Source organism: Thunnus albacares, chromosome 21 (assembly GCF_914725855.1).
Source record: "Thunnus albacares chromosome 21, fThuAlb1.1, whole genome shotgun sequence".
Lineage (NCBI taxonomy): Eukaryota > Metazoa > Chordata > Actinopteri > Scombriformes > Scombridae > Thunnus > Thunnus albacares.
In genome coordinates this window covers 1,143,461-1,171,352 of record NC_058126.1, presented here as the reverse complement: position 1 = coordinate 1,171,352, position 27,892 = coordinate 1,143,461, and the positions used below count along the sequence as shown (strand labels likewise).

The following is a 27,892-nucleotide window of genomic DNA, read 5'->3' as shown; positions in this document are numbered from 1 at the left end:
CACAGTATTTTATACTGGATATTATTTAAGTGTTAACATTACACTATTGTATTACTACCACTGTAAATCCATTACTATTCATTATCTGTTTATCCCCAAACTGTTGGCAATATGTTTCTCCATTTATTCACCATTTATCATTTGCTTCTTACCGTTTATTTAATACATTTATCCAACATGTATCCGTTACTTATAAAGGGAAACATTCTTAGTTGCTACTTGTGGTCTTCAGGTGTGAAAGATGACTCGATATGTGGAAATATTTATTAATGATTATGATTTTTTTTATTTCATTTGATCACTGCTGTAGACTCTGTAAGACTAAGCAGTGAACTAACAGAGTTTCAGTTTATTTACTGTGAAACAGCTGAGTGATCAGTAATGTCTTGTTCTGCTTCAGGTGCCATCCTCAGCAAACTCTACAAGATTCCAGGTAAGAATCACATCCTGTCAACAGCAGGTCTGTTAATGTCCTCACAAGCTCTGAAAAAAGGCTGAACGAGTGAATGTGTGTGTGTGCAGAGCTGGAGGGGAAGGACGTGGAGGAGGTGTTCACCGCTGTCCTCAGTCCAAACAGCAGCAGCAACCAACCAGAGCAGAGCCAACGCACACACACTGCTGCTGGGAGCAAGACACACACTCAGCACACAGGTACACACACATACACACACTCAGCACACAGGTACACACACACACACACACACACATACACACACTCAGCACACAGGTACACACACACACACTCAGCACACAGGTATACACACACACACACACACACTCAGCACACAGGTACACACACACACACACACACACTCAGCACACAGGTACACACACACACACACACTCAGCACACAGGTACACACACACACACACACACACACACACTCAGCACACAGGTATACACACACACACACACACACACACTCAGCACACAGGTATACACACACACACTCAGCACACAGGTATACACACACACACACACACTCAGCACACAGGTATACACACACACACACACACTCAGCACACAGGTACACACACACACACACACACACACACACACTCAGCACACAGGTATACACACACACACTCAGCACACAGGTACACACACACACACACACACACACACACACTCAGCACACAGGTATACACACACACACTCAGCACACAGGTATACACACACACGCACACACTCAGCACACAGGAACACACACACAACTTAAATAGTGATGTCATCCCTACAAACGCTGCCCCTTAAGCTCCTGTACTTCTGTAAAGTAACTCCCCTCCCAGTAGGGACTTGTTGGGGAGTAAAACAGTCTCCCTGGAGCTTAACTGGTTCCTCTGGTGGAAACGCATGTAGAGGAACCTCAGTTCCTCAGTAGGTTCTTGGTCTCTGGGGAAAGTTCCTGCGGTGGAACATCGACGTGCGGTGTGTTTACTGTCTCTGTCTCTCAGCAGCAGCCGGTGTGTTTCCTCGTCTCCCGGTGATGAATGGCCTGATGGGAGCTGCTCCTCACTTTCCCAACACTCCCATGATGCCCAGCGGGGCCCCGGGTCCAGCAGGCTCCTTCAGGATGCCCCCTCCTGAGGGCCCCACCGCTGCCCCTGCCCCCGGGCTGGCCTCGGCCAATCAGGTGTCCGGGGAGGGCGAGCAGGATGTGCTGTCGACGGCTCAGAGGAGCATGTTGAAGTGGGAGAAAGAGGAAACTCTGGGAGAGCTGGCCACCGTCGCTCCGGTCCTCTACTGCAACACCAACTTCCCCCAGCTGAGAGAGCAGTATCCTGGTATACTCACACACACACACACACACACACACACACACACACACTCACACACACACACTCACACACACACACTGGCTTCAGTTAGTGTTTGAAGTATTTGCAGAGTTCAGTGATCAATAACACGATAACCACCACAATAATCTGAGCAGCACTCTCTCCATATATTTGACATTTTCATTCATAACAGCTGCAGGATGAATGAAGCTTTACACACAACATGAGAGCTGACAGGAATCAAACATGTGGGACTTAATAAAACTGTTCTTTGTATTTACTGTTGAGACCTGGAGAGAGACACTCATCTGTTAAGAGAGAACGAGAAACACTCTTCTTCCTCCTCATCACATTTTAAACTCTCAGCTATTCTGTCAAATATCATCAGCGTTAGTGTATCTTTCTGTAAACGTCCTTATAGCGGCTGGTTTACCAGGTTCCATGTTTGAAGGCCACTTAATCTGCAAAGTATCATGGTCCTCTGAATTAAATCCACTTTTCTTGTGAAACTTATATGTACTCACGAGTTCACAGGAGGGAAAATCTTGAATGAAAAGTCACATGAAGCCTGGTCCGTTACTGACTTTATGTTGTTGTAACACATTATTACCAGCTATCTCGATGTACACATTAAACACGTTAAAGCTGCACAAAATAGTTTCCATCTGAATTTATCTGAAGGTCCATCTACATCCTAGCAGCACAGTTTTTATGGCATTATTACACATGTGCAGTAGAACTACCTTGCAGCACCCAAGAACATAAAAAATAGCAAGTATATACACCTAAAATCCTCCTGAAGATATACTTGAACTGTACATGAACTGTGAATCAACTGTTGCATTAACTTAAATATGTTAGAACATATAAAGCGTGTGATTACAACAATGTACCCAATATCAATACATGCCTGAGTGGCTCCACGTTAATATAAAAGTCTCCTTTGTCTGAATGATGGAAAGCATCACTTTAATAGACAAGCAGCAATGTTACATATGTCTGAAATAGTGTGTGTGTGTGTGTGTGTGTGTGTGTGTGTCAGACTGGTCCACCAGAGTGAAGCAGATCGCTAAGCTGTGGAGGAAAGCCAGCTCTCAGGACAGAGCTCCATATGTGGTGAGTTTTGTTCTGTTGTCGTCATATCTGATGTTTTAACCACAAACCGACTTCAACAGCCAGTTGGTGAACTACTGGAGGTGTGACGGTACGTGAAGGATGATCAGATGATCAACAGGATGTTTAGTTTGGAATGCTCCATGACCCAAACACTTACTGTCAAAATAGTTTAATAATCCATGTAGTCCGACATGCGGAACAATAATTCTAGAGCACGAGTTCCACCCGGAACGTTTTGGCAGCGCACCACTTAGCTGTAGCTGCTCATGAGTGTATGCTAGCCTGCCTAGCCAAGGTACCGTGGTTACTGTGGTTACCCTGCAGTGTCGCTGCCGTCAGAATGACAAACGCGAGACCCAAAACACTGACTGAGTGCAACACTATTAAACTATTATAAAATATGCCCCGTTATCTCCATACCGAAACGAAACCACGTCTCCCTCCCCTCTCTGTGACGGTAGTCTCCCTCCCCTCTCTGTGACGGTGGTCTCCCTCCCCTCTCTGTGACGGTGGTCTCCCTCCCCTCTCTGTGATGGTAGTCTCCCTCCCCTCTCTGTGATGGTGGTCTCCCTCCCCTAGAAACGGAAAGCTTGTTTCCATTTCCACTGAAGCAATTCAACTGTGTCAGTAATGATAATGATGCCAGCTCAAAGTTAGCTTAACAGCCCCTGTTGGTGTTAGCCACTGGCTACCTGAGCTGGCAGTAGCCTACTAAAGAAACAGAGCTAACTAGCTGTAGCTAGCTTGCCTGACTCGGCAGAGGTTTTCTTAGCGAGGTGAAGGATGACTGTGGTGACACATGTGCAGGCGAGGCCTCACATATACACACAGATCATCTGCCTTAAAGGCGTGAGTAGAGGTGTCTTCAGTCCGGTGACGCGGGGGCGTGATATCCCATACTGTATGTGTTGTACTGAGTAAATCGACTGAAAGGGAACGCGATTCTAATGTGAACAGTTAGTTTCATTCAGTAAAGATTTACTGAAGAGGGCAAATCAAGTGGAGAAGCCTGCTGAAGGTCAGTAGCTCCTGCTGCCGCTGTACTAACTGAAACCATATTGTGTACTGACAAAACTATCTAAAATAAAATAAAAATATACAGGAAATGTCTTTAGTTTTAATCTTTGATCAAATTTGTCAACACAACAAGCATGAGGAGCCATTGGTGCGTCTGTTTATTGAGGCTGGGATGTCTACATGACTGAGAGTCAGTAGCCTTCACATAGTGTTGTGTTTGTACTGTAATACCTATTCTGACAAATACCCCCCCCCTCATATTATAATAATGAAAACTAAAACTGAACCTAATAAAAACTAAATTAAAACTAAATAGTTATAAATAATAAAGATGAAACTAGTAACAACCCACTCTGGAAACTGACTGAAACTAAACTGAACTGAAAAGAAAAATTAAAAACAAAATAAACAAAAACTAACGAAAAATACAAAACTACGATAACTCTGGTTGTCACGTGTTTTTCTTCTTCATGTGCTGGAAGCTCTTTGAAGTTTTGTGAAGCTGTTAACGTGAAGTTCCTTTACTTAGCTGAGCAGAGTAAGAATCAAATGTGCTTGTGTTTCCCGAGCCGGAAGCTTTCTCCACTTCCTCACATGTTGAGTCAGCATGTGTTTTTTATGGTTGAACTCACACTTCCTGTGGCGTCTGCAGTGTGTATGTGTATGTGTATGTGTGTGTGTGTGTGTGTGTGTGTGTGTGTGTGTGTGTGTGAACCCGTCATCCCTGTGTGGCGTTTTCACTCAACAGTTTTCTCTCCGGCAGCAAAAAGCGAGGGATAACCGGGCGGCTCAGCGCATCAACAAGGTGCAGCTGTCCAACGAGCCACTCAAACGTCACCCGCCGTCACAGCCTCCGCCACCGCCGCTGCCAGGACCGTATGACCCTGTTTCCATGGAGACGGAGCTGGCGTTCAAGGACCCGCTGAGGCCCAAAGAGTCAGAACAGGAGCAGGAGTGGAAGTTCAGACAGGTGAGCAGTGTTTCAGTATGTGTTGCGTCTTTAACACACCATCCCCCCCATTGAGTAGAACCAGAGAGAGAAATCAACACCAGACTCCCATCACAAACTGCACGATTTAAACAAAACTGGTCCTCGTTATATTCAGAAATATGTTAAAAATCTCAGGTCAGTCTGGTGAACTGGACCTTAATTTTATGTCTTTATAGAGTGTTGTACTTCTAAAATCACTGACATTTGAACACCTGAAGCTGCACTTTGTTTTCGTACAATCTTCAGGGGGAAATACAGGATCCACAAACAAAATGTCAGTTTCATTTGTAAAGTCCAGAGTCAGAAGACTTTACAACATATGCTCAGAAACTAAAATGAGCGTGGTGCGTTTGGGAACTTAAATGAGCATGGGGTGTTTGGGAACTAAAATGAGTGTGGTGCGTTTGGGAACTTAAATGAGCATGGGGTGTTTGGGAACTAAAATGAGCACGGGGTGTTTGGGAACTAAAATGAGCGTGGTGCGTTTGGGAACTTAAATGAGCATGGGGTGTTTGGGAACTAAAATGAGCATGGGGTGTTTGGGAACTTAAATGAGCACGGGGTGCTTGGGAACTTAAATGAGCACAGGGCATTTGGGAACTAAAGTAAGCGTGGTGCATTTGGGAACTAATATGAGCACGAGGTGTTTGGGAACTAAATTAAGTGTGGTGCATTTAGGAACTATAATGAGCGTGGGCTGTTGAGAAACTAAAATGAGCACAGGGCATTTGGGAACTAAAGTAAGTATGGGGCATTGAGGGACTATAATGAGCGTGGTACGTTTCTGAAACTAAACTGAGCTCGCGGCGCTTGGAATTTAAAATGAGCGAGAGGTGTTATGAAACTAAAATTTGGGACAGATGACCAAACAGTCACCACAGTTTGTCTGTATTTACAGCAGAGTTTACAGGCTTTTACATTATCACGGTAAAGTAATTTTAGATAAAGAGTATGCTCTTGATACTTTTTAAAGTTGGGTTTTTAAAATGATAACATCTGATTGTGCAGCTTTAAGTGAAATAAACCTCTTCATGTGTCCTAATCATGACCTGATGACTTTCAGTGTCGTCCAGTCGCTGTGGCAGGATGGCGTTGGTTTCCCGCTCTGAGTAGTAACCATGGTAACCATCAGGCTGCATGTCAGGGGGATGCAGAGACAGACTGGATGATGGGGGGGTCAGAGTGCTTTTAATGGGGGCATGAACATATACAGAGTGGTTGTGTCATTGTTGAAGAGAATACGTGTGATGATGTGCATGCCTGCTGAGCGTCACTCACTCCAACTAATATCTCTGATGTAATTGTCATTGAAAAGGGAGAGGTAAATGACAGATGGGGAGCCGGTAAGAAGAGGCAGGAAAATCTCCCCCAAAGCAAAGCCCTAAAATCACCAACAGATAAAGATTGTCCCTACCAGGCATCTGTAGCAGGAGGTGGCAAAGAGGCTCTGGTAAGATCTCAAGGTGAACCTGTTCGAGGCAGACTTCCTGGATCCGTTACTCCTCTGAAATCCTCTTCCTGTCTGGGTCAGTTCTGTGCTGCTCCAACACATTTGAGTTTTCAGTCTGATCAGCTGTTTCAAGTCTGTTTACATTTGATTTGTATCCACGCAATGATTTCTACCCCTCAAACAACAAAAAACACTAATTACATATATTTAAAACTTTTAAAACACTTCCAGGATTTAAACTCGTGTTTTGTTTTGGTTTTTTTTGCTCAAATTGAAAATGTGCATAAAAACAAGAGGATGGAAGCACACTAACAGAGTTTAGTTGGTCTGTTTCCTGGTCACAGTTAAAAAACAAAACTTATGAAAAACTAATCTAAGAGAACTGTTTGTTATGTGTTTTGCTATCGATGATCTATCATTATCAGATTTATCATTATCAGATTTATCATTATCAGATTTTGTAAATTCAGCATCAGCCTTAAAAGATCCATCAGTCAAGTTTCAGCGTAAACTGATATCTTTGGGTTTTGGACAAAATGAGACATTTTAACATTCGTTTCTACACCTCAGACAACACAGAACACTTTCAGGATGCTCTTTTATGGGTTTAATGTAAATGAATGGAGCTCACAGCAGACATTAGTTATCAACCATCACACACATGATCAGAACAATAAAACGCAGCGTTGCTTCTCTCTGAGGCATTTTACAGCAGAGATGTAGTAGCAACAACACCGCTGGAGTCTTTAGAGCGTCTCCACACTGAGAAAGCACAACCTGCAACATTCAGACTGATTCAAAGCATCACAAACAAAACTACTTCACAAACAACATGAACAAATAACTCAAACTCCTGATCTCCAGCAGACAGCTGAACAATCTGTAAATCTGCACCTTCTTCTCAGAAAAAAAATAAAATTCCCAAACAGGAAAACATATCAAAACAACAACAAAAAAACAATAAAAAGAAAAAGATCTGGCAGCAGAAAATGACAGGAAAGGATGCTGGTTTAAAGCTCTACTGCAGATCAGAATAAAAACATCAGCGCCCTCCAGGACAGAAACACTGAAATCTACACGTGTGTCAGTGAGGCTGAGCGGCGCAGACTCAGCAAACCAAAGAGGATTTCAGACACATGGATCCAGGATCGGTCTCGGTCATCGTTTCTGGGTACATAAGCACATTAAACATTTTAAAAAACAGCAGAGAGGATTTGAGGTTTGATCTGATTGTGTCAAATGAACACGTCACTGACAAAAAGGAAAACAACAAACGGTTTCACTTATTCCGGTCTCAGTAATGTTGAAGTGGCCCAGAGTCGGTGTCCGAGGTCCTGAGTCTGTCTCAGAACTGACTGATTTTCTGATAAAGGGATACTGCCTCGCTCTGAATGTTGGTCTGCTGCAGTCCTTCACCGTCCGCCTCACGCTGAGCTGAGAGCAGCTGGTGTTCTCCTGCTCTCACGGGGGCAGCTGGGGACTTCCTGTCAGCTTCAGACCGGCTGCGGTTCTGTTGTTTTTCTAATGTAGAGAAAGTTTAGAGAAGAAGTCATAAAGCTCCCGGGTGGAATTGGGCTGTGACAGTATGGATTTGGTGTCTTTATCACAGCGGTTTGGTGGTTAACTGAACTGATATTAAACCACTATTCATTTAATAATCGATATTTATCAAACAAACAAGAATAAACCAGCATTTTATTCGCAGTCACTTCCTGATCACCTTCATTGATCTAGTCAGCGGGGATTTCTGACGCACCTCGTCCACTAACAGCAGCACAAATTAGCTTCCATTTCATATAATTTCCTATAATTTATTTCATCCACATTTTATATATTTGTACATTATGAATATATTAGATTGTTCATGTTCATTATTCCTACAGATTCATAGATTTCACACAAAATCAACTTTAATGTAGAATAAAAAAACACTGAATAAACAGTTTTTTAAAGAGAAGGTCAGTCCATATGTCTGATTGGAGAAGAGAGACCCTTTACTGCAGCATTCATGTCTCGAGTTTTCAGAGTTCAATACAGCCACAATCTGATGATTTATTTATATGTTCTTAGTCTCCTGCAGAGGAGCTTAACATGTAAAGTTAGTTATTCAAATCAGAAGGGTTCATCCTCTGAGGAGCAGGAGTGTAGGAGTGACTACCATCAGTGCCCAGAGTCTTTAAGACAAAACTAGTCTGATAGAAGCAGTTGATCGACAGCTGAGACCATGTGACAGGAAGATCCGGCGTGTGTCCCGGTCTGAGAGCAGGACTGTTTTCCCCTCAGCGTGTCGACCGTCTGGTGAAGGACGACAGCAGCTTCACATTCACTGTGAGCAGATATCACTGCAGGTGTGATTAACCAGGTGAGAGACAGACAGGAAGTACCAGTGAGCAGGTGACTTGTAAAGCCCCCCCCACCACTCTACCATTCCAGCACCGCCAGAACCACATGAGACTACAACAGTCTGAATGATAATCCGACATATGAGGATTTGAATTATATTCAGGACACATGCGTCCTGCAGTTAAATGAACGTGAACTGTTTTAGTCGTGTGGTTTCTGCTGCCCCCCCTGCACGCTGTAAACTCACCATCATCACTGATTCTCCCACATTTACTGAGAGCGAGAGAGAGGGACAGCGAGCATTACTAGCTGCCATGTCATCATGTTTTTAACTCCACGTGTAGAGACCAAACAACACGCTGACATCTGTCACTCTGTGTGTCTTGTCTTCCTGCGTCGCTCTGTGCCCTTTTGTTGTTTCTGGTTTCTCTCTCAGCAAATGCGTCAGAAGAGCAAACAGCTGGCCAAGATCGAAGCCACTCAGAAACTGGAGCAGGTGAAGAACGAGCAGCTGCTGCAGCAGAGACAGCAGCAGCTGTTAGCCAATCAGAGCCCCATGATGACGACCCAGCAACCTGTCGCGGGGGGCAACGCCTCCCCTCTCCAGCCCAGGGAGGTTCAGGCCAGACAGCACCTCCTCCAGAGTTCAGGATTGGCTGACGATGTCTTCCTCAGACCCCAAGCTCCTCCCCCCTCTGGCTTCTCCTCGCTCCCTCACTCCCCTCACTCCTCCTCACCCCTCCACCAGCCCCCATCCTCCCCCCAGATGTTCTCCCCACCCTCCTCCCGCCCCTCGTCACCCTGGGACCCCTACAGTAAGGTAGCTGGGACTCCGCGCCCCACCGCCTCCCAGGGAGGCGGCCTCCCTGCTCCCCAGCAGCAGCGCTGCAACTCCCTCAGTGCCTCCCCAGCCCATGATGCTTTTGGCTCCCCTGCCCCATCCCCCGACTCCAAAACCTCCGACATCTCCAGGGCGCTCGGACCCCAACAAGGTAACTCAGAGTGACGACGACTCCATGTTTTCTCCTCCTAGTGACCGTCCTCTCCTTGTTTTCTCCTCCTAGTGACCGTCCTCTCCTTGTTTTCTCCTCCTAGTGACCGTCCTCTCCTTGTTTTCTCCTCCTAGTGACCGTCCTCTCCTTGTTTTCTCCTCCTAGTGACTGTCCTCTCCTTGTTTTCTCCTCCTAGTGACCGTCCCCTCCTTGTTTTCTCCTCCTAGTGACCGTCCTCTCCTTGTTTTCTCCTCCTAGTGACCGTCCTCTCCTTGTTTTCTCCTCCTAGTGACTGTCCTCTCCTTGTTTTCTCCTCCTAGTGACCGTCCTCTCCTTGTTTTCTCCTCCTAGTGACCGTCTTCTCCTTGTTTTCTCCTCCTAGTGACCGTCCTCTCCTTGTTTTCTCCTCCTAGTGACCGTCCTCTCCTTGTTTTCTCCTCCTAGTGACTGTCCTCTCCTTGTTTTCTCCTCCTAGTGACTGTCCTCTCCTTGTTTTCTCCTTCCAGCGCTGCAGCAGAGCAGAGCAGGTGTGATGAGCCCCCCCTCTGGCTCGGCCCCCGACCATCCAGCCAGACATGTTGCCGTCCGAGCAGCTGAGACCTACCAGAGGACTCCTCATAACAGCAGTAACATCCGTGTAGCTGACTCGTACGGTCGGGCGGGTGAACTGGTCCAAGGTGGGGTGTTTAAAGCCCCCATGCCTCCCCAGCACCAACCTCAGCAGGAGGTGTTTGGCAGCTCAGGAGGAGGAGTAAGGAGGGACCCATCCAGACCCACAGACCTGGGCTTTGCCCTCCCCCAGTCGCAGGACCCGTCATTTCCCTCCAGCCCACTGTCAGGGCTGAGCTCCCCCCACCGCAGCCCCTATGCCCAGACGCCCGGCACCCCCAGAGCTGATTACAGCCAGCAGATTTCTGACCCCTTTGCCCAGCAGTCACCTTTGACCTCCAGGCCCTCACCTGACCCCTACACCAACCCCCAGACCCCTGGCACACCGCGCCCACATTCTGACCCCACATACCTCACCACGCCACCTGCCCTGCGACTGGACCAGTACAACCAGCAGTCAGCCAACTGTCGGCCGTCCCCCTCCCACCCAACTCTCGACCCGTATGCCTCCAACCCGGGCACCCCCCGCCCCTCCGTTGGCGAGCGCTTCCCTCAGTCACCAGGGAGCCAGCGGAGCACCGAGCACTACGCCCAGCCAGCCGGTACACCACGGCCCTCACCGGACCCTTATGCCCAGCAGCCCTCCACACCGCGGCCCCAGAAGGCCCCTGAGGCCTTCAGCCAGGCCCCAGCAGAGAGCTTCCCTCCTCAGCCTGCAAGGTCCGACTCCTCCCCTCTGGCTCCAGGTCTCCCTGGGGAGACGGTAACCTTCACCCAAACACACCACCAGGTAACAGATAAAACACTGTCTGTACTGCAGGTTACACATCTGTACTGCAGCTGACATGTCTGTACTGCAGGTTACACATCTGTACTGCAGCTGACATGTCTGTACTGCAGGTTACACGTCTGTACTGCAGCTTACATGTCTGTACTGCGGCTAACATGTCTGTACTGCGGCTAACATGTCTGTACTGCGGCTAACATGTCTGTGCTGCGGCTAACATGTCTGTGCTGCAGCTAACATGTCTGTACTACAGGTTACACATCTGCACTGCGGCTAACATGTCTGTACTGCAGCTAACATGTCTGTACTGCAGCTAACACGTCTGTACTGCAGCTAACACGTCTGCACTGCGGCTAACATGTCTGTACTGCAGGTTACATGTCTGTACTGCAGGTTACATGTCTGTACTGCAGGTTACATGTCTGTACTGCGACTAACATGTCTGTACTGCAGCTGACATGTCTGTACTGCGGCTAACATGTCTGTACTGCGGCTAACATGTCTGTACTGCAGGTTACATGTCTGTACTGCAGGTTACATGTCTGTACTGCAGGTTACATGTCTGTACTGCGGCTAACATGTCTGTACTGCAGCTGACATGTCTGTACTGCGGCTAACATGTCTGTACTGCGGCTAACATGTCTGTACTGCAGCTGACATGTCTGTACTGCGGCTAACATGTCTGTACTGCGGCTAACATGTCTGTACTGCAGCTAACATGTCTGTACTGCAGGTTACATGTCTGTACTGCAGCTGACATGTCTGTACTGTACACTGCACATTTCTTTTTCCTTTAATTTTGCTTGACTTTTGTTTGTTTTCTCTCTCAGTTGCAGCAGTCTCCAGGAAGACAACAACAGGACTCATTTCCCAGAACCCCCAGCAGCCAGACCCCAAAGCACCCTGGGATGTCAGAGGAGATCGGCTTCACTGGCTTGGCCAGTCAGACTCCAGGGCACGACCCCTTCGAGCAGGGTCACATGACACCAGGCCCCTCACAGACAGATAAGACGGTAGCCAATGAAATGGCAGTGTTGAGTGTGGCTTCCTTAGATGGACCAATGAGCATGCTTCCTCAGCTTGGTGACTCCGAGGAGAAGCTGAGACAGGTAGGACAGATGTTCTTCAGGTGTTGAGTGTTTGTTGTCAGCTGGTTGTGTCCCGCGCTCTCTAACAGCTCCTGTCCTGTGCAGCGTCAGAGGCTCCGGCAGCTCATCCTAAGGCAGCAGCAGCAGAAGAGCGCTCTGCGGCAGGAGAAAGGTCTGCAGGAACCACCTGCTGTTCCACCTGCTGCTCCACCGGGCCCCGCCACACCACGTCCCTGGTCCCAGGACCCCTCATCCATCTCCAACCCACCTCCAGCAGACTTGTTTGGGCGTCCCCCGCCTCCTTACCCCGGCACAGTGAGGCCTGCTGGGGCAGCTGGAGCTCCTGCTGGAGCCCCGCGGTTTCCTGGAGGTTTCCCAGGGGAGCAGCAGAGGGGCTTCCTCCCCAGTGAGGCTCCCTTCCCCAGGCAGAGTCTCTCCAGGGAGCTGGGAGTCCGAGGACCAGCCCTGAGGTGAGAGGAGCAACAAACTGACTGATCTGATGGTGTGTTGTGTTTCACAGAGGGCAGTATGACCAAAAATGTGTATCATGGTATTTTTGGCTAGACTGCAACAGTGGGGTCAGCCCTATAACTGCAGTTGTGCATGAGTGCCTGAGTGAGTGATGAAGTTTCACCATTGGTCGGCTGGCCGTGTTGGAGTTTCCTCATTGGCCTTCGGTCTTTCAAAATGAATCAACGCCAGATGATGGAAGTGGAGGACATGCAGCGATGCAGAGCGACTGTGTTTCTGCTCTGACTCTCAGCTCTGGCTTCAATGCAGTGAAGTCGGTTAAACTTCTGTTTGAACAGACGTAGCAGCGTCTCTGCGTCTCCTCCTCCACCCTCCAGTGTGGCAGCGCTGTCAGCAGCCAATCAGGAGAGACACGCCGTTACTAAGTTACTACTTATCTATGCTCACACAAAAAAACAAACTGCCACAGATGTAGTTAGCCATAATGCTATACAGGAGGCTAGTTCCTGTGGTGACTTTGGTTCAGACTCAATGTTTATTTCTACTACTAACAGATAAACCAGTATACCGCCCAGCACTAGTTTTACTCATATCTCCTCATGTCCTCTCCAGGTTTGGTGTCCCTCCTGGAGCTCCAGCTGGCCTTCAGGACACCTTCCTGCGGCCTCCCCAGGGTTCAGTGCCTGGTGCTGGGCTCAGTGCAGCGGAGGGAGTCCCTGTCCAGATGAGAAGGCCGATGCCCGGTGAGTTCACCGGCATCCGACTCCTCGCCGCTCCTAATGCTCACCAACACATGATGCCAGGTGAGAAGTGGTTCATTGATCAGTTCGTTAATTACTTAATAATTGTCTTATTTAAATGTTTTGTTTCTGTGACTCCAGGTGAGAAACCAAAGAGAAGCGGAAATATTGAAAATAACAACTGTGAAATAATGATAACTTGTATAAGTTAAATAATAAATATTTACATGATGTTTCCCCTCCCAGCCGTCCCCCAGCCCTTCCTGTCCCGCTCCCTCCCCATCCAGCAGCACAGCATCATGGGACAACCCTACATCGAGCTTCGACACCGCGTCCCAGAGAACCGTCTGAGGCTGCCCTTCTCGCTGTCCGCCACCCAGGACCCCGAGGCCTCGCTGGTGCACCCCAGAGACCCCCAGCTGTCACCGGCCAGGCCCGGTCCGGGGGCCAGGATGGGTGAGGGGGCCCTGGGCCAGCAGATGCTGCTGACGGGCGGTGTGGAGCAGCTGAACCAGCAGGATCAGCGGCACCTGGGCCACGTAGCAGAGTCAACACTTTCTGGGGCTGATGGGATAGAGGAGCACCTAGAGGGGGAGGACTCGGCTGTGAAGGATCTGGAGGACGTGGAGGTGAAAGATCTGGTCGACCTCAACCTGAACCTCGATCCTGAAGACGGTACGAACACACGATTCACATCTCGTTAGATTCAGATCAGAAATACAGATACATGACCTTTCTTCTAGCGCCCCTCTCAGAACAAACCTTTACTGTGGGCCAGTCTAAACCTGGACCCCGCTCTGCTCTGTCTGACTCTCTGGATCTCTGCTGGCTGTTGCAGGTAAAGAAGACCTGGACCTGGGTCCTAATGACCTCCACCTGGACGACTTCCTGCTGTCGGGGAAGTTCGACCTGATTGCCTACGCCGACCCCGAGCTCAACCTGGAGGACAAGAAGGATATGTTCAACGAAGAGCTGGACCTGGGGGAGCCGATGGAGGAGAAGGAGGGAGGGGAGAGGCGGGACCGAGTGGGCGCCCCCCCCAGAAAGATGGATAATCACGCCCACCTGATTGGTCAAGTCAAACAAGAAGTGGAGGATGGCGTCAAGACAGAAGCCCAGCACCCCTCACCACAACCTGGGCTCATCACCACCAGAAGACTCCCAGGAGTTCCAGGAGCTCCAGGAGCTCCAGGGACCGCGGCAGCAGGATCCAGCCTGCCTGGTTCCAAGGTAGGACCGTCTCTCCCTCCGTTTAAAACTCAGCGGCTCGCTGCTTCTGTTCAAGTTGCTAGTTAGCATTAGCATGAGCCTCAGATAGCTAGTTAAGCTGAGCAGCCACCAGGCAACAATCAATCAATCAAACTTTATTTATACAGCCCCTTTCATACAGGTTAGTGCAATTTGAAATGCTTCACAGACAACTGACGAGCCAATAATAAGACAGAACACACAGACACCAAGTTGAGACTAATGCACAGTTAATATAATAATATAATACAAAGTTATAATAATAATAAAACAGAGTGAAATCAAAACTAGATTAAATGAAACTACAGCATGAATACAATAAAAACTCCTCTCTGCTTCAGTCAGCGTTCATCAACATGAGGGAGGTGCGTTTGTTTTACACTACAGATGCACCTGAAACGCACCTCATTAAACAGTAAGAGGCTCCACCTTGTGGCACAACTGGGTACTGCAGCAAATCTACACAGTTACACCACACGGCCCTCGTCTCCTATCGGTTCATATATTCTTAATCCATTCCAATTAATCATTTACATGCCCACTACTAATCAATGATAGTATACTACTAATCACTGACAGTATAAACAGATGATCAATAAGTTGCGTCCCTGCAGGAGAAGCTGGAGGACTCTGGTTCTGCTTCAGGGGTCCTGTCTGCTCTCCAGGCCCAGGAGCAGGCTCTGTCCTTGGGCACGGCTCCCGGAGTTCACCCCCCCATGGCTGGAGGTAAAGGTTCATTCTCTCTGGAACTATTGATCAGGCCGGTATTGATAGATTATTGATCAGCCGTCTCCTCCTGTCTCCAGGGCAACCGGCTGTCTTCCAGCAACAACAGAGACCATCCGGGCCCCCCTCCGCCCTCCTCACCCCTCAGGGAACCCCTGCCCCACCTCACCCGCTGTCCCTCCTCGTCAGCCCCCAGACCCAGACCCAGACCCAGACCAAGCCACTGCTCCTGGATGAGCAGCCGCTCCTCCTGCAGGATCTCCTGGACCAGGAGCGCCAGGAGCAGCAGCAGCAGAAACATATGCAGGCCATGATCAGACAGAAGTCCAGCTCAGACCCCGTGTTCCCAAACATGGGTAAGATCCAGACCTGAACCCCAACAGACCCCAACTGCTTTTCAAATAGTTTTTTATGACCGTTGAACGTTGTTAACAAAAACACACTAAACTCTGTGTGTGTGTGTGTGTGTGTGTGTCTGTGTGTGTGTGTGTGTGTGTGTGTGTGTGTGTCTGTGTGTGTGTGTGTGTGTGTCTGTGTGTGTGTGTGTGTGTGTGTGTGTGTGTGTGTGTGTGTGTGTGTCTGTTTGTGTCTGTTTGTGTCTGTGTGTGTGTGTGTGTGTGTGTGTGTGTCTGTCTGTGTGTGTCTGTGTGTCTGTGTCTGTGTGTGTGTGTGTGTGTGTGTGTATGTCTGTGTGTGTCTGTATGTCTGTGTGTGTCTGTGTATGTGTGTGTGTGTGTGTGTGTGTGTCTGTGTGTGTATGTGTGTCTGTGTGTGTGTGTGTGTCTGTGTGTGTGTGTCTGTGTGTCTGTGTGTGTGTGTGTGTGTGTGTGTGTATGTCTGTGTGTGTCTGTATGTCTGTGTGTGTCTGTGTATGTGTGTGTCTGTGTGTGTGCGTGTGTGTGTGTGTGTCTCTGTGTGTGTGTGTGTATGTGTTTTCAGCAGACTTTGACTCCATCTCAGACCCCATCATGAAAGCCAAGATGGTGGCTCTGAAGGGCATCAACAAGGTCATGACTCAACAGGGCAACCTGGGACTCAACCCCATCGTCATCAACAGGTGCGATGAACTCTGACCTGTGTGTGTGTGTGTGTGTGTGTGTGTGTGTGTGTGTGTGCGTGTGTGTGTGTGTGTGTGTGTGTTTAGGTGTGAACCAATCAGCAGCTTCATGTCTTGAATCTGAAGTATCTTAAAGTATCACAGACGGCCGCTCGCTGCCCGACTGACTCCCAACTTCTGTCTAGAAACACTGAGTCATCATTGTTTTCAACGAGTCATTCTGGTCTCAGTCTCTAAACTCAGCTCCTCTAATAAGTCTGCTGCTGGTCATTTTGGAAATTATTGCTCCATTAATAAGATTTGAAGACTTATCATAGCTGTGATGTCTGCTGTGTGGGTGTTGATTGACAGTTGGCTCCTATTGTTGCAATATTTCACTAAATTTAATGTTAATTGATTATGATGTTAGCTGCAACTCTGAGCTTCAAACCAGAAGCTGCTGCAGTGATCAATAATAGACTGAGGCAGTGTTGGTCTTCAGAGGGAAGCCGAACAGATCAGACTGGTTGATCAGGGCAGCTTCAGGTGGACTCGGCTCTCGGAGTAGATTTTACAGCAGCATCCAGATCAGAGTGATGCAGTAAACTAGAGCTGCAAATAGGGATTATTGTCCTATTGATTCATTAACAGATCCTTTTTCTATATTAATTGTTTAGTCTATGAATTTTCAGAAAATTGTGAAAGATGCCCACAACTTGAGGAGATGTCTTGTTCTCTCAGAGATTTTCCTGTTGCATCATGTAAGATGAATAAAAGCAGCAAATTTTCACGTTTGTGAAGCTGAATCAGTGAATTTTTGGCTAAAACCAAAGTAATTGCTGATTAATTTTCTGTCTAATAAGCTCTACAGAACATGTTTAAATTCATGTATATTTTTGTGACAGTGAAACTATAACATCACTATTAATCACTTCCATATTTCTGTGTGTGTGTGTGTGTGTGTGTGTGTCAGGTTCCAGCAGGCTCCGGGGGCCCCGGCTCCGGCCCCAGAGGGGACGCCGCAGCCTCCACACCTGCTGGGACAGGTGCAGGTGCAGGTGCAGGTGCAGGTGTGTATGAACGCCACAGAATCATAACAACACGTAACAGCACCGTCAGAGATGAAGATGCAGTGAAGTGGCTCCTCCTCTGATGATGAGGAGGAGGAGGAGGAGGATGTAACACAGCGAAGTTAAACTGGTGATTTGAACTTTTACTGGTTGGATGCTGTGTTGTAGCGCAGGATCAGTCCAGTCCACTTCACTGTGTCTTTAACGTCTCCTGTATCTGCTGAGTGTGGGATCTAACAGGAAGTGTCTTCTCTTCCTGTCAGGACGGGAAGTTGAACCCTCAGCTGGTGCGACCCAACCCTCCCAGCTTCGGCCCGGGCTTCGTCAGTGAGTATCAGAGCGGATTCAGTCACACTAATGTTTGATTTAATGCTTATAGAAGTGCAGTCAGTTCAGAACAGGCCAATTATTATTTCTGTAGAACCGCATCTATACGGATCAATGAAAACGATAAGGATTTAATAAACTAAATGGTTTTAATCTAACGTTGAAGCAGTTTACAGCCTTTATATTGATTGATTCTTCTATTGGCTGGTTTTACTGCCTCCACCTCTGTTCTTTCCTCCCAGAAGCCCCGCCCCGCTGTGATGTGACAGTGTTTATATCAAACAGCCCCCCCCCCACTGTTTATTATTCTCTTGTTTATTCCAAGTTAATTAATATTGAACTTCTCACGTGTCCCCGACACAGTGAAGTAGATCGGAGGAACGTTTCTGGAGACAAACAGAGATTCTTCACTTTATATAGAAACACAGTAAAAACTAATAAAACTCATCCAACAAGCAGCAGATCACTCATGACTGATCCTCTTTATAAATGATCCCATTTGAGTTCCACATGTTGATCCCTGAACAGATGAGGGTTTACTAAAGGGCTCCTTACTATTCAGATTGTCTTATTTCCCACCGCCTGCAGGATTTACTTTTAGAGTTGTGATACAGTTTGTGATGTTTTATGTGCTCTTTGCGGTTAAAATTTCAGGAATTGAGAAAAACTGCAAGCAAAGGAAAATAATGTGATTTAAAAAACAAAACTACTAGCAATGAAGAGTCATATGTAATCACATCCTGCACGTTGTGATGATGTCAGTTACCACAAGACACGAAATTCAACAGACTGACTGTCTTTCCTGTCGAGTGTTTCTGTCTTTTATCTATAAATTCCAGAAATGTTACTAAACTACGACGTGTATCGATCCGGCGGTGTAACAGTATTGTGACAGTATTGCTCAGATGAAATGTGACGTGGCGTTTGCAGACGAGTCTCAGCGGCGGCAGTACGAGGAGTGGTTGGGGGAGACGCAGCAGCTCCTGCAGATGCAGCAGCGCCTCCTGGAGGACCAGATCGCCGCCCATCGCAAGACCAAGAAGGCTCTGTCGGCCAAACAGAGAACGGCCAAGAAGGCCGGCCGGGCGCTCGGCGAGGACGACGCCGCCCAGCTCCGCTACATCACCGAGCAGCAGGGCACGGTGCAGAAACAGCTGGAGCAGGTACGCGACTACACCTGGACGCTCACGTCTGCTCTCACAAGGACCGAGTTTGTTTTTTATGATTTAAATTCACCCGAATCAGCCGACAACTAAACACACTCAGCTTTTAGGACGTTCATTTGTTACCTGTCAACGTTTCTCTGACACTAAATGAAGCTGATCACTCAATAAACACACAAAGAGAGCATTGTCAGGTTATGAAATAATGTAATCAAATAATACAATCAGAAGTATAATGCATCATAGTTCTGGAGACAAAGATACCACCTAGCTATCTTTTCTTTGTCTGAAAGGTTGGCACTTAACCAGTCCCTTAAATACTACTCGTACAGAATTTAAGACATCTGTTTACTAACCTTACAGGTCAGCAACCCTCAGATAGAAACATAAGTCAAAAGTTCAGCTAACCTAGGAACAGACTTTCTTCACCACCATATATGACAGTACATAAGCACCAAGTAGCATCACTAAATAACATTACTACTATATTAAATTAAGGACAAACCACACTATCCTCTAAAGCTGATCAGTTTTACACATAAACATCTACATAACTACAGTTTATCTCATCACTGGCTCAGGTAAAGGTATAACAGAATAAACTAACTGTTAGACACACAACTGCCTCATCTTACACAGCAAAGAACTAAGTTTAGAATAAACACAGCACACAAACTAACACTAAACTGAACTTAAACACTGTCTGAAACATGTATGATATATTGAAGGAATACATCAAATGATAACCTGTTATTCAGTTTTCTTTTACAAGTTTTATCAGGTGATGTAATCTCTACATTATAACACCAGCACAAACTAATATCAGAGTTATGTTAAAGCAGCTAACATGATTAAGCTGATATATATGTTTATATATATTTAATTAGTCTTACTGACACTCATCTCTTGTTATATGTGCTGCTGTGATGTTTGGTTTGTGTGTGCAGATCCGGAAGCAGCAGAAGGATCATTCGGAGCTGATCGAGGACTACAGGACCAAACAGCAGCAGAGAGTTCTGCAACAACAGCCGGCTGCCCCCCCCATGATGCCGGCAGGAGGAGCAGCCCCGATCCCCCAGACCCTGCTCTCCCAGCCTCCCGTTCCCATGCAGCCCCACCCGGGCGGCCCCGCTCCGACCCGACTCCCGAACGTCCCCCCCGGCTGGACCCCGGGGGGCGGGGCTCCGGGGGTGATGGGGCAGAGGGTGCCGCCTCTTCTGCCCCCTCAGATGCCCCCTGCCCTGCCTAACACCCCCCAGGCTTCACTACACACACAGACCCCTCCGGCCATGGTGCCCAGCCTCAGCGCTCCGCCGGCGGGCTTCGCTGCGGGGCCGCGGGGCCCCGCTGGAGGGTCCAACGGGGCAGCAGGGGACGGAGCCGCCGCCGCACCTCAGGTAACACACCTGCTCTACTCTGCCCTGCCCATCATCTCCTCCATTCATCGTTTGGTTCATAAAATATCAGAAAGTAGTGAAGAATGTCTTGTTCTGTTCATGTTCATGTTAATATCCCAGAAATCCAAGAAAACCAGATTAATTGCAGATTAATTCTCTGCTGCTGGATGAGTCCTTTGGGAAGAATAACGCTTTGTATTATCAGAAAACAAATATCAGACGTAGTGTGGCGGTGCTGGAGCAAAGATCAGTGTCACAGATCACAGTAGAGACTCTGCAGTGTGCTGCAAGAGATGGACACCAGCAGGGAGTCTAATGGTTTACTACACATACACACAGAGAATAACCTGAACAACACATATTCATAATAAAGCATCTAACTGTTAGTATTTAAACAGAACTGTGATTTTCTGCAGTAAAGCACCAAATAAACACCTCCCTCTTGAGCTCCCAGAAATATTAAGCACCGAGTCAGATATCTGCACAAAGAGGCTCCGATGCTGATCTCTGTCAACCTGCAGGTGAAGTTTGACGACAACAACCCGTTCAGCGAAGGTTTCCAGGAGAGAGAGAGGAGAGAGAGGCTGAGAGAGCAGCAGGAGAGGCAGAGAGTTCAGCTCATGCAGGAGGTAAAACAGCTCACACACAACAGGAAGTACAAACACACACACACTGCTTTTAATGTGAAGACAACAGGAAGTACAAACACACACACAGTGCTTTTAATGTGAAGACAACAGGAAGTACAAACACACACAGTGCTTTTAATGTGAAGACAACAGGAAGTACAAACACACACAGTGCTTTTAATGTGAAGACAACAGGAAGTAGAAACACACACATAGTGCTTTTAATGTGAAGACAACAGGAAGTAGAAACACACCTGTTCCTGTCCTTGCAGGTGGAGCGCCATCGAGTCCTGCAGCAGAGGCTGGAGCTGGAACAGCAGGGCCTCCTGGGAGCCCCCCCGGGTCCTGGTGCTCGAGTGGGGCCCCCTCCGGGTCCCGGGGCCCCCCCTGGGGAAAGTCTGTCTCAGTTGCCCTTCTTTAGCTCTGAGCTGCCGCAGGACTTCCTCCAGTCCCCCCCGGCCTCCAGACCTCTCCCTCCCCTCCAGGGCCAGGCGGGGGCCCCGTTCCTCCAGCAGGGCTTTACAGGAGGGCCCCTGCACCCTGGAGCTCACCCAGCTCCAGGTGTAATGCCTGGGGCCGCAGAGCGGGGAAGAGTCCCTCCTGAGCATGGACCCCCCATGGATATAGCTCCCTCCACCCTGCAGACCAGACCGAGACTCCCTGGCCCCGCTGGGCCCTCTGCCCAGGGACAGGTGCACCCAGCTGGGATAGGAGGTGCAGGTATCACCCCCTCACATCCTGGAGGTCAGGGTCATCGATTTGATCACGACTCCTCCTCTTCCTCCCCCTCTACCCCCCTCCCCCCATCCTTCCCCTGCTCCTCCTCTGGAGGCCCCGCCTCCCTCCTCCAGCTCTACTCTGACATCATCCCCGAAGACAAACCAAAGAAGAAGAGGAGCAGGAAGAGGGATGGCGATGACACCACCGGCGGAGCCAGGACACCACTGTCCTCTCACTCTGATGACATCACAGCCCCGCCCACTCCAGCTGTCTCAGACACTTCCTGCTCCACACCCACTCGGGGCAGCGTGGACCTATCAGATCTTTCCTTCCCACAGAGTTCCTCCCTCTCCGGTCTGCCTCCATCGTCAGAGCTGGAGAGGCAGCTGTCCGTCAGCTCTGCCCAGGAGAGAGGCTCCCTGTCGGGCATGGAGGCTCAGAGAGGCCCCCTGTCGGGACTCAGTCTGGAGGTCAAGGTTAGCAGTTTGTCTGAGGTGTTACTGTGACATATTTGATGGTTTTAGTAAAATGTAACATCACTCTGTCTTCTCTGCAGGAGGAGCGGGAGGAGCGCGGAGCCTGCAGCGGAGGCATGGTGAAGATGGAGGAGGGTGATGGATTCTGCTCTTCGCCTCTCCACGGGGGAGGGAAGGAGGGAGACGGAGGGAAGGAGCTGCTCAGACACCTGCTGAAGGACAAAGCCTCTCCGGCCACCACGCCGTCGCCCACCGGCCAGGTTCCGCCTGCCGCCCGCCGCCAGCTGTCCAATGAGAGCATCCGGTCCGAGGAGGAGGACAGACCCGGTTCCCACGGCAACGTGATGACGCTGGACAGTCCGGGTCGGGACCTGGACTCCTCGGGAAAGAAGAAGCCTCAGCGCTGTAAGAGAGTCGCACGGCCTGACAAAGACAAAGCTCCTCCCAAAAACAAGAGGAGGAAGAGAGAGGAGGAGGAGAAGACACTCAACGCCTCCTCCTCCGACCCGCTGATGACTCACCTCAGACAGGTAGACTCCCTCGACTCTGTCCTCACCTTGCAGCTTGCTTCAGTTGTTACTTCTTCCAAGTACAATATTTTACTTTTTACCTCCAACATGAGATAAATTATCATCTTTCTTTATTTCCTCTGTACTTTCTTTCTTCTTACATTTGTTCCTTTGCTTCCTTTCTTTCATCTGTTGTTCTTTCCTTCTGTCTCTGGTACATTTATGTGACGTACAGTTACAATATTAAAGGAGGATAAAAACACAACAAAGCTAAAAGTTTATTCTGTTGTTTGAGGGCAGAAGTGACAACGTGTGAACATCAGATCAACTGTATTGATTATTGACTCTTCCCCCCCGCAGCTCTCGGTGCTGCCCCTCATGGAGCCGGTTCTGGGGGTGGATCTGAGTCTGTTCCCCCCCTATGGCAGCTCGTCTCTGGGCAGAGACTCCAGGCTGAGCGGCTCCTTCGGTAACGCCTGCCTGGATGGAGTCACAGACTACTACTCCCAGCTCATATACAAGGTATTTATACTGCAGCACGACTACACTAGGAGCAGATACACTGTTAGCCATCAATAATTTGATTTAATCATTAATAGAGATTTGGAGTCCATATCAAAAAGATTTTCTGAAATATGATTTAACAGGTATAAATGAAGAAGAACAGTGTTTACCAGTAACATGTTGGACCACAGAGTGAAGGTCTGGATGCATCACAGGGTCAGAAAGTGACGAGGCTTCGGGGGCAAAACACCCCTAAAAACTATAAAGTTGCCCTTGGAACAGGCTTTTAAATGTTTTAAATTGTTTATACTTTTGAAAATGTGTCACAAAATTCTAATTTGTAACTGAGATTATAACTCAGTATTACAGTATTTTACCCATTAAATGTTCTTGCATTATAAGGGTCACTCGTAGTAAGAAGGTATTTCCCATCATTTGAAAAAACTGCCCTGTAAATGATCCACAATGCCCCCGAAACATTTCATGAGGGCAAAAAAAGCCGCTGTAAAGAAAAGTTCATTTCCTGCCCTGGATCACTTGACCCAACAGGTAGATAAACATACCTTTATGTGTTTAAAGCAGAGGTTTGAGCTGCTGAGGAACATCTTCTGGAGGCAAACGGGTGTAAAATAAGTCCAATGGAAAAATGTAAAATGTTCATTCATGTATAGAAACTGAAGTACACTTCAGAAAAATCCCACCGCAAGATCCTGATCCAGAACTAAACGTCGCCCTCAGATCAGCTTCAAACACTCATGAGCTCATGAACAGAACAGAAGTTGAGCATAAATCTTTGAGAGATTTGTTCAGTGTGTGAGTAGTGTGGAGGCTGCATGTAAATGTTTGAAACCCCAATAAAAACGTAAATAATAATAATACTGGAGTAGACAGTAATACTGCAGTACACTCAGTTTTTAACATCTCTCTCTCTCTCTCTCTCCAGCAGAATAACCTCAGTAACCCCCCCACTCCTCCAGCATCCCTGCCCCCCACACCCCCGCCTGTCGCCAGGCAGAAACTGGTCAACGGCTTCGCCACGACAGAGGAGCTGAGCAGGAAGGAGCTCAGCGAGCAGGACGGTAAGAATATGGCCGTCACAGAGGAACATGCATGAAGTGAAAAGACGCCTGGTCACAGTTTGTGCCTCTCAGGTATCAGAAGACATTGATCAGTTTCTCTAACAGATAATTAACTGACTACTGTGGACACAGAAATATTCTTCCCAGTTTGGTTCTTCCACACCAAACTGGGAAGAATATTTCTTTCCACAGAGCAGTCCTGACCTCAGCTGGAGGTCCGACTGTGGGCCAGGTGTTACTGACGAGTGTTACTGCCGGGTGTTACTGTCTCACACCTGTATCACACAACACACCTGTATCACACCTGTCTCACATGCTACACGGAGCCACAGCGGCTCTTCGTGATGATTAAACGTGTCTCGTTTCTCGCAGTGAAAGGTGTGTCCGGTCTGAAGCAGAAGGGGGAGGAGCTTCTGGCACTAAACCACACCTCCAAGACAGTAGACGTCCCCGCCTCCCTGCCGACTCCGCCCCACAACAACCAGGAAGAGCTCAGGTAAACAACCTGCCTCTGATGTCACACCTGTCCACACCTGATGTCAGTCAGCTTCTGATGTGTTTTGATTTTAGAAAAATGAAAAGTGTCACATGACGTCTCTTCTTCTTCGTGTGTTTTCTTCTTCAGGGTCCAGGACTCGTCGGGGCGCAGCAGCCCAGACGGCTTCGTCCCGTCGTCGTCTCCGGAGAGCGTGGCGGACATGGAGGTCAGCAGATACCCCGACCTCTCCTTCATCAAACTGGAGCCCCCCTCGCCCTGCCCCTCGCCTCCAATACCCATCATGCCCTGTGCCTGGGGGAAAGGTGAGTCATCGGGTATCATTAGGATTCTATCGATACTCTTATTGGTTCTTTTTCATTACTAAAGAATTGCTTCTTTAAAAATATATTTCTTTTTAAGAAGAATAAATTCAGAACAGAATTAGAATTTATTTATATTTTAAATATAATTAAATCTTTCTAGAGCAGCAACAGCAAAGTCACTATATAAACTCAATAACGCTTGAAACTAATCTGAATGTCAGTAAAAGAGGTAATATTTCTGACATCAACACTGAGTGGAGTTATTTTGTGGAGTGGTGTTATTTTTGGCATTTGAAAATATTTTCTTTAATGCTAAAAAAGAAGGCCAAATATCCATTCATTCAGAAATCAATAGCATTTTGGAGCCTCTGAGCAGCGTTGTTCTGAAAATGTGAGTCAACCTCTGTGTCGTTGCCATGGAAACTCTTGGCAGTGTAGCTGCTTTAAGGAACAGAGCAGAAGTGAAACACTGATGTTTGTTGGATAAATTACTCTTATTGGCTTTATACTCACAAAGCTTTTATTGCAATTACAGTAACAAGCATAGTTTTTGTGTAAAACGTGTATATGTGTGTGTGTGTGTGTCCGTGTGTGTCCAGGCTCTGCAGTGAAACAGGAAGTGAAGGCGGAGCCTAACCATCAGGGTCCTTCCTCCTGCTCTAGCACAGACCTGGTTACCATAGCGATCACCTTGAACCCAGTTGCTGCTCAGGTAAGCAGATCTCTCTCTGTCTGTTGCATCATCATTAGCCCCTCCCTCCTGCCCACCTCCTGATGACATCACTGTGACTGTGTGCTTCCAGAACGTCACAGGTGTCATGGCGGCGGTGGCGGAGCTGCTGAGGGTCCCCGTTCCCAACGACTACCAGCTGAGCCGAGCCGGGGGCCTCGAGCGCAGCGCTCTGTCCCTGCTGGCCGGCGTCCGAGTGCCGCTGCCTCAGGTGAGCATCACAGCTCCTTTTCCCCGCCGGACTGGCTCGCATCTCTGAAGCCTGAAACTCACTTCTGAATGTTTAATTTGTTACAAAATGTCTTAATTAGCGGTGTAACAGTACACAAAAATCACAGTTCAGTATGTTTTCGTTACAGCAGGAAGAAAGAAAGGTAGAAAATAACATTTTGGTCCTTTTATTTTGAAAAATTTAAACATCCAACAATGGCTCATTGTGCTGCAGTGGAAACTGTTACTGACACAGTTTAGTTGTGCTGCAGCAAAAAAGAAAAACAACCTTTCTGTTCCTGTCAGGACAACTGCTGACTGCTGTTTTATGATGATTTATGGTCTGACTGTATATAAAGTAGTGTAAACTAGCTCCACCTCCAGCAGCTACAACAGTAACATGCTGCTCTAACACTGATGCTTCACTATTAATAATCTAATGATGTCATATATAATAATATATCAGTCAGAGGGACCAAACCACTACTTTTACTGCAATACTTTAACTACATCAAGCTCATAATACTTATGTACTTTTACTGCAATACTTTAACTACATCAAGCTCATAATACTTATGTACTTTTACTGCAATACTTTAACTACATCAAGCTCATAATACTTATGTACTTTTACTGCAATACTTTAACTATATTTTTCTCTCTCAGAAATGGTTCTCAGACACTCTGTCTGACTACCTCAGAAATCAAATGTTAGATTGTTGATCTGAACGGTTTCACTCAAAGGCGGATAGAAAAGCCGACAGTCACAGAGAGGGGAGGGAGACCACCGTCACAGAGAGGGGAGGGAGACCACCGTCACAGAGAGGGGAGGGAGACATCCGTCACAGAGAGGGGAGGGAGACCACCGTCACAGAGAGGGGAGGGAGACCACCGTCACAGAGAGGGGAGGGAGACCACCGTCACAGAGAGGGGAGGGGGACCACCGTCACAGAGAGGGGAGGGAGACGTCTGTCACAGAGAGGGGAGGGAGACCACCGTCACAGAGAGGGGAGGGAGACGTCTGTCACAGAGAGGGGAGGGGGACCACCGTCACAGAGAGGGGAGGGAGACGTCCGTCACAGAGAGGGGAGGGAGACGTCCGTCACAGAGAGGGGAGGGAGACCACCGTCACAGAGAGGGGAGGGAGACCACCGTCACAGAGAGGGGAGGGGGACCACCGTCACAGAGAGGGGAGGGAGACCACCGTCACAGAGAGGGGAGGGAGACCACCGTCACAGAGAGGGGAGGGAGACATCCGTCACAGAGAGGGGAGGGAGACCACCGTCACAGAGAGGGGAGGGAGACCACCGTCACAGAGAGGGGAGGGAGACCACCGTCACAGAGAGGGGAGGGGGACCACCGTCACAGAGAGGGGAGGGAGACGTCTGTCACAGAGAGGGGAGGGAGACCACCGTCACAGAGAGGGGAGGGAGACGTCTGTCACAGAGAGGGGAGGGGGACCACCGTCACAGAGAGGGGAGGGAGACGTCCGTCACAGAGAGGGGAGGGAGACGTCCGTCACAGAGAGGGGAGGGAGACCACCGTCACAGAGAGGGGAGGGAGACCACCGTCACAGAGAGGGGAGGGGGACCACCGTCACAGAGAGGGGAGGGGGACCACCGTCACAGAGAGGGGAGGGAGACGTCCGTCACAGAGAGGGGAGGGAGACCACCGTCACAGAGAGGGGGGGGGACCACCGTCACAGAGAGGGGAGGGAGACGTCCGTCACAGAGAGGGGAGGGAGACGTCCGTCACAGAGAGGGGAGGGAGACCACCGTCACAGAGAGGGGAGGGAGACGTCTGTCACAGAGAGGGGAGGGGGACCACCGTCACAGAGAGGGGAGGGGGACATGGTATTGTTTCACTATGGAGATACGGGGCATT

At 48.4% G+C, this 27,892-nt stretch overlaps 1 protein-coding gene across 17 annotated transcripts in view; it reads left to right on the top strand.

Moving 5' to 3' along the window:
• Positions 1 to 27,892, top strand: part of LOC122972216 (histone-lysine N-methyltransferase 2C-like) — a 91,125-nt gene that overhangs the window by 41,956 nt on the left and 21,277 nt on the right. For 7 of the 17 annotated variants that reach the window (XM_044339115.1, XM_044339103.1, XM_044339111.1 and 4 more), the window contains 29 exons: positions 401 to 433; positions 523 to 651; positions 1,456 to 1,785; positions 2,822 to 2,895; positions 4,676 to 4,882; positions 6,219 to 6,353; positions 9,133 to 9,688; positions 10,195 to 11,087; positions 11,915 to 12,193; positions 12,278 to 12,642; positions 13,256 to 13,446; positions 13,630 to 14,058; positions 14,222 to 14,613; positions 15,246 to 15,357; positions 15,438 to 15,713; positions 16,297 to 16,414; positions 17,367 to 17,463; positions 17,727 to 17,790; positions 18,721 to 18,953; positions 19,901 to 20,350; positions 20,872 to 20,979; positions 21,252 to 22,175; positions 22,256 to 22,705; positions 23,045 to 23,206; positions 24,132 to 24,267; positions 24,640 to 24,763; positions 24,893 to 25,068; positions 25,668 to 25,780; positions 25,872 to 26,009. In XM_044339115.1, coding sequence (XP_044195050.1) covers positions 401 to 433; positions 523 to 651; positions 1,456 to 1,785; positions 2,822 to 2,895; positions 4,676 to 4,882; positions 6,219 to 6,353; positions 9,133 to 9,688; positions 10,195 to 11,087; positions 11,915 to 12,193; positions 12,278 to 12,642; positions 13,256 to 13,446; positions 13,630 to 14,058; positions 14,222 to 14,613; positions 15,246 to 15,357; positions 15,438 to 15,713; positions 16,297 to 16,414; positions 17,367 to 17,463; positions 17,727 to 17,790; positions 18,721 to 18,953; positions 19,901 to 20,350; positions 20,872 to 20,979; positions 21,252 to 22,175; positions 22,256 to 22,705; positions 23,045 to 23,206; positions 24,132 to 24,267; positions 24,640 to 24,763; positions 24,893 to 25,068; positions 25,668 to 25,780; positions 25,872 to 26,009 — 7,694 coding nt within the window. The remainder of the gene's footprint in view (positions 1 to 400; positions 434 to 522; positions 652 to 1,455; positions 1,786 to 2,821; positions 2,896 to 4,675; positions 4,883 to 6,218; positions 6,354 to 9,132; positions 9,689 to 10,194; positions 11,088 to 11,914; positions 12,194 to 12,277; positions 12,643 to 13,255; positions 13,447 to 13,629; positions 14,059 to 14,221; positions 14,614 to 15,245; positions 15,358 to 15,437; positions 15,714 to 16,296; positions 16,415 to 17,366; positions 17,464 to 17,726; positions 17,791 to 18,720; positions 18,954 to 19,900; positions 20,351 to 20,871; positions 20,980 to 21,251; positions 22,176 to 22,255; positions 22,706 to 23,044; positions 23,207 to 24,131; positions 24,268 to 24,639; positions 24,764 to 24,892; positions 25,069 to 25,667; positions 25,781 to 25,871; positions 26,010 to 27,892) is intronic. The other 10 variants (XM_044339120.1, XM_044339104.1, XM_044339119.1 and 7 more) reach the window with 8 other exon arrangements.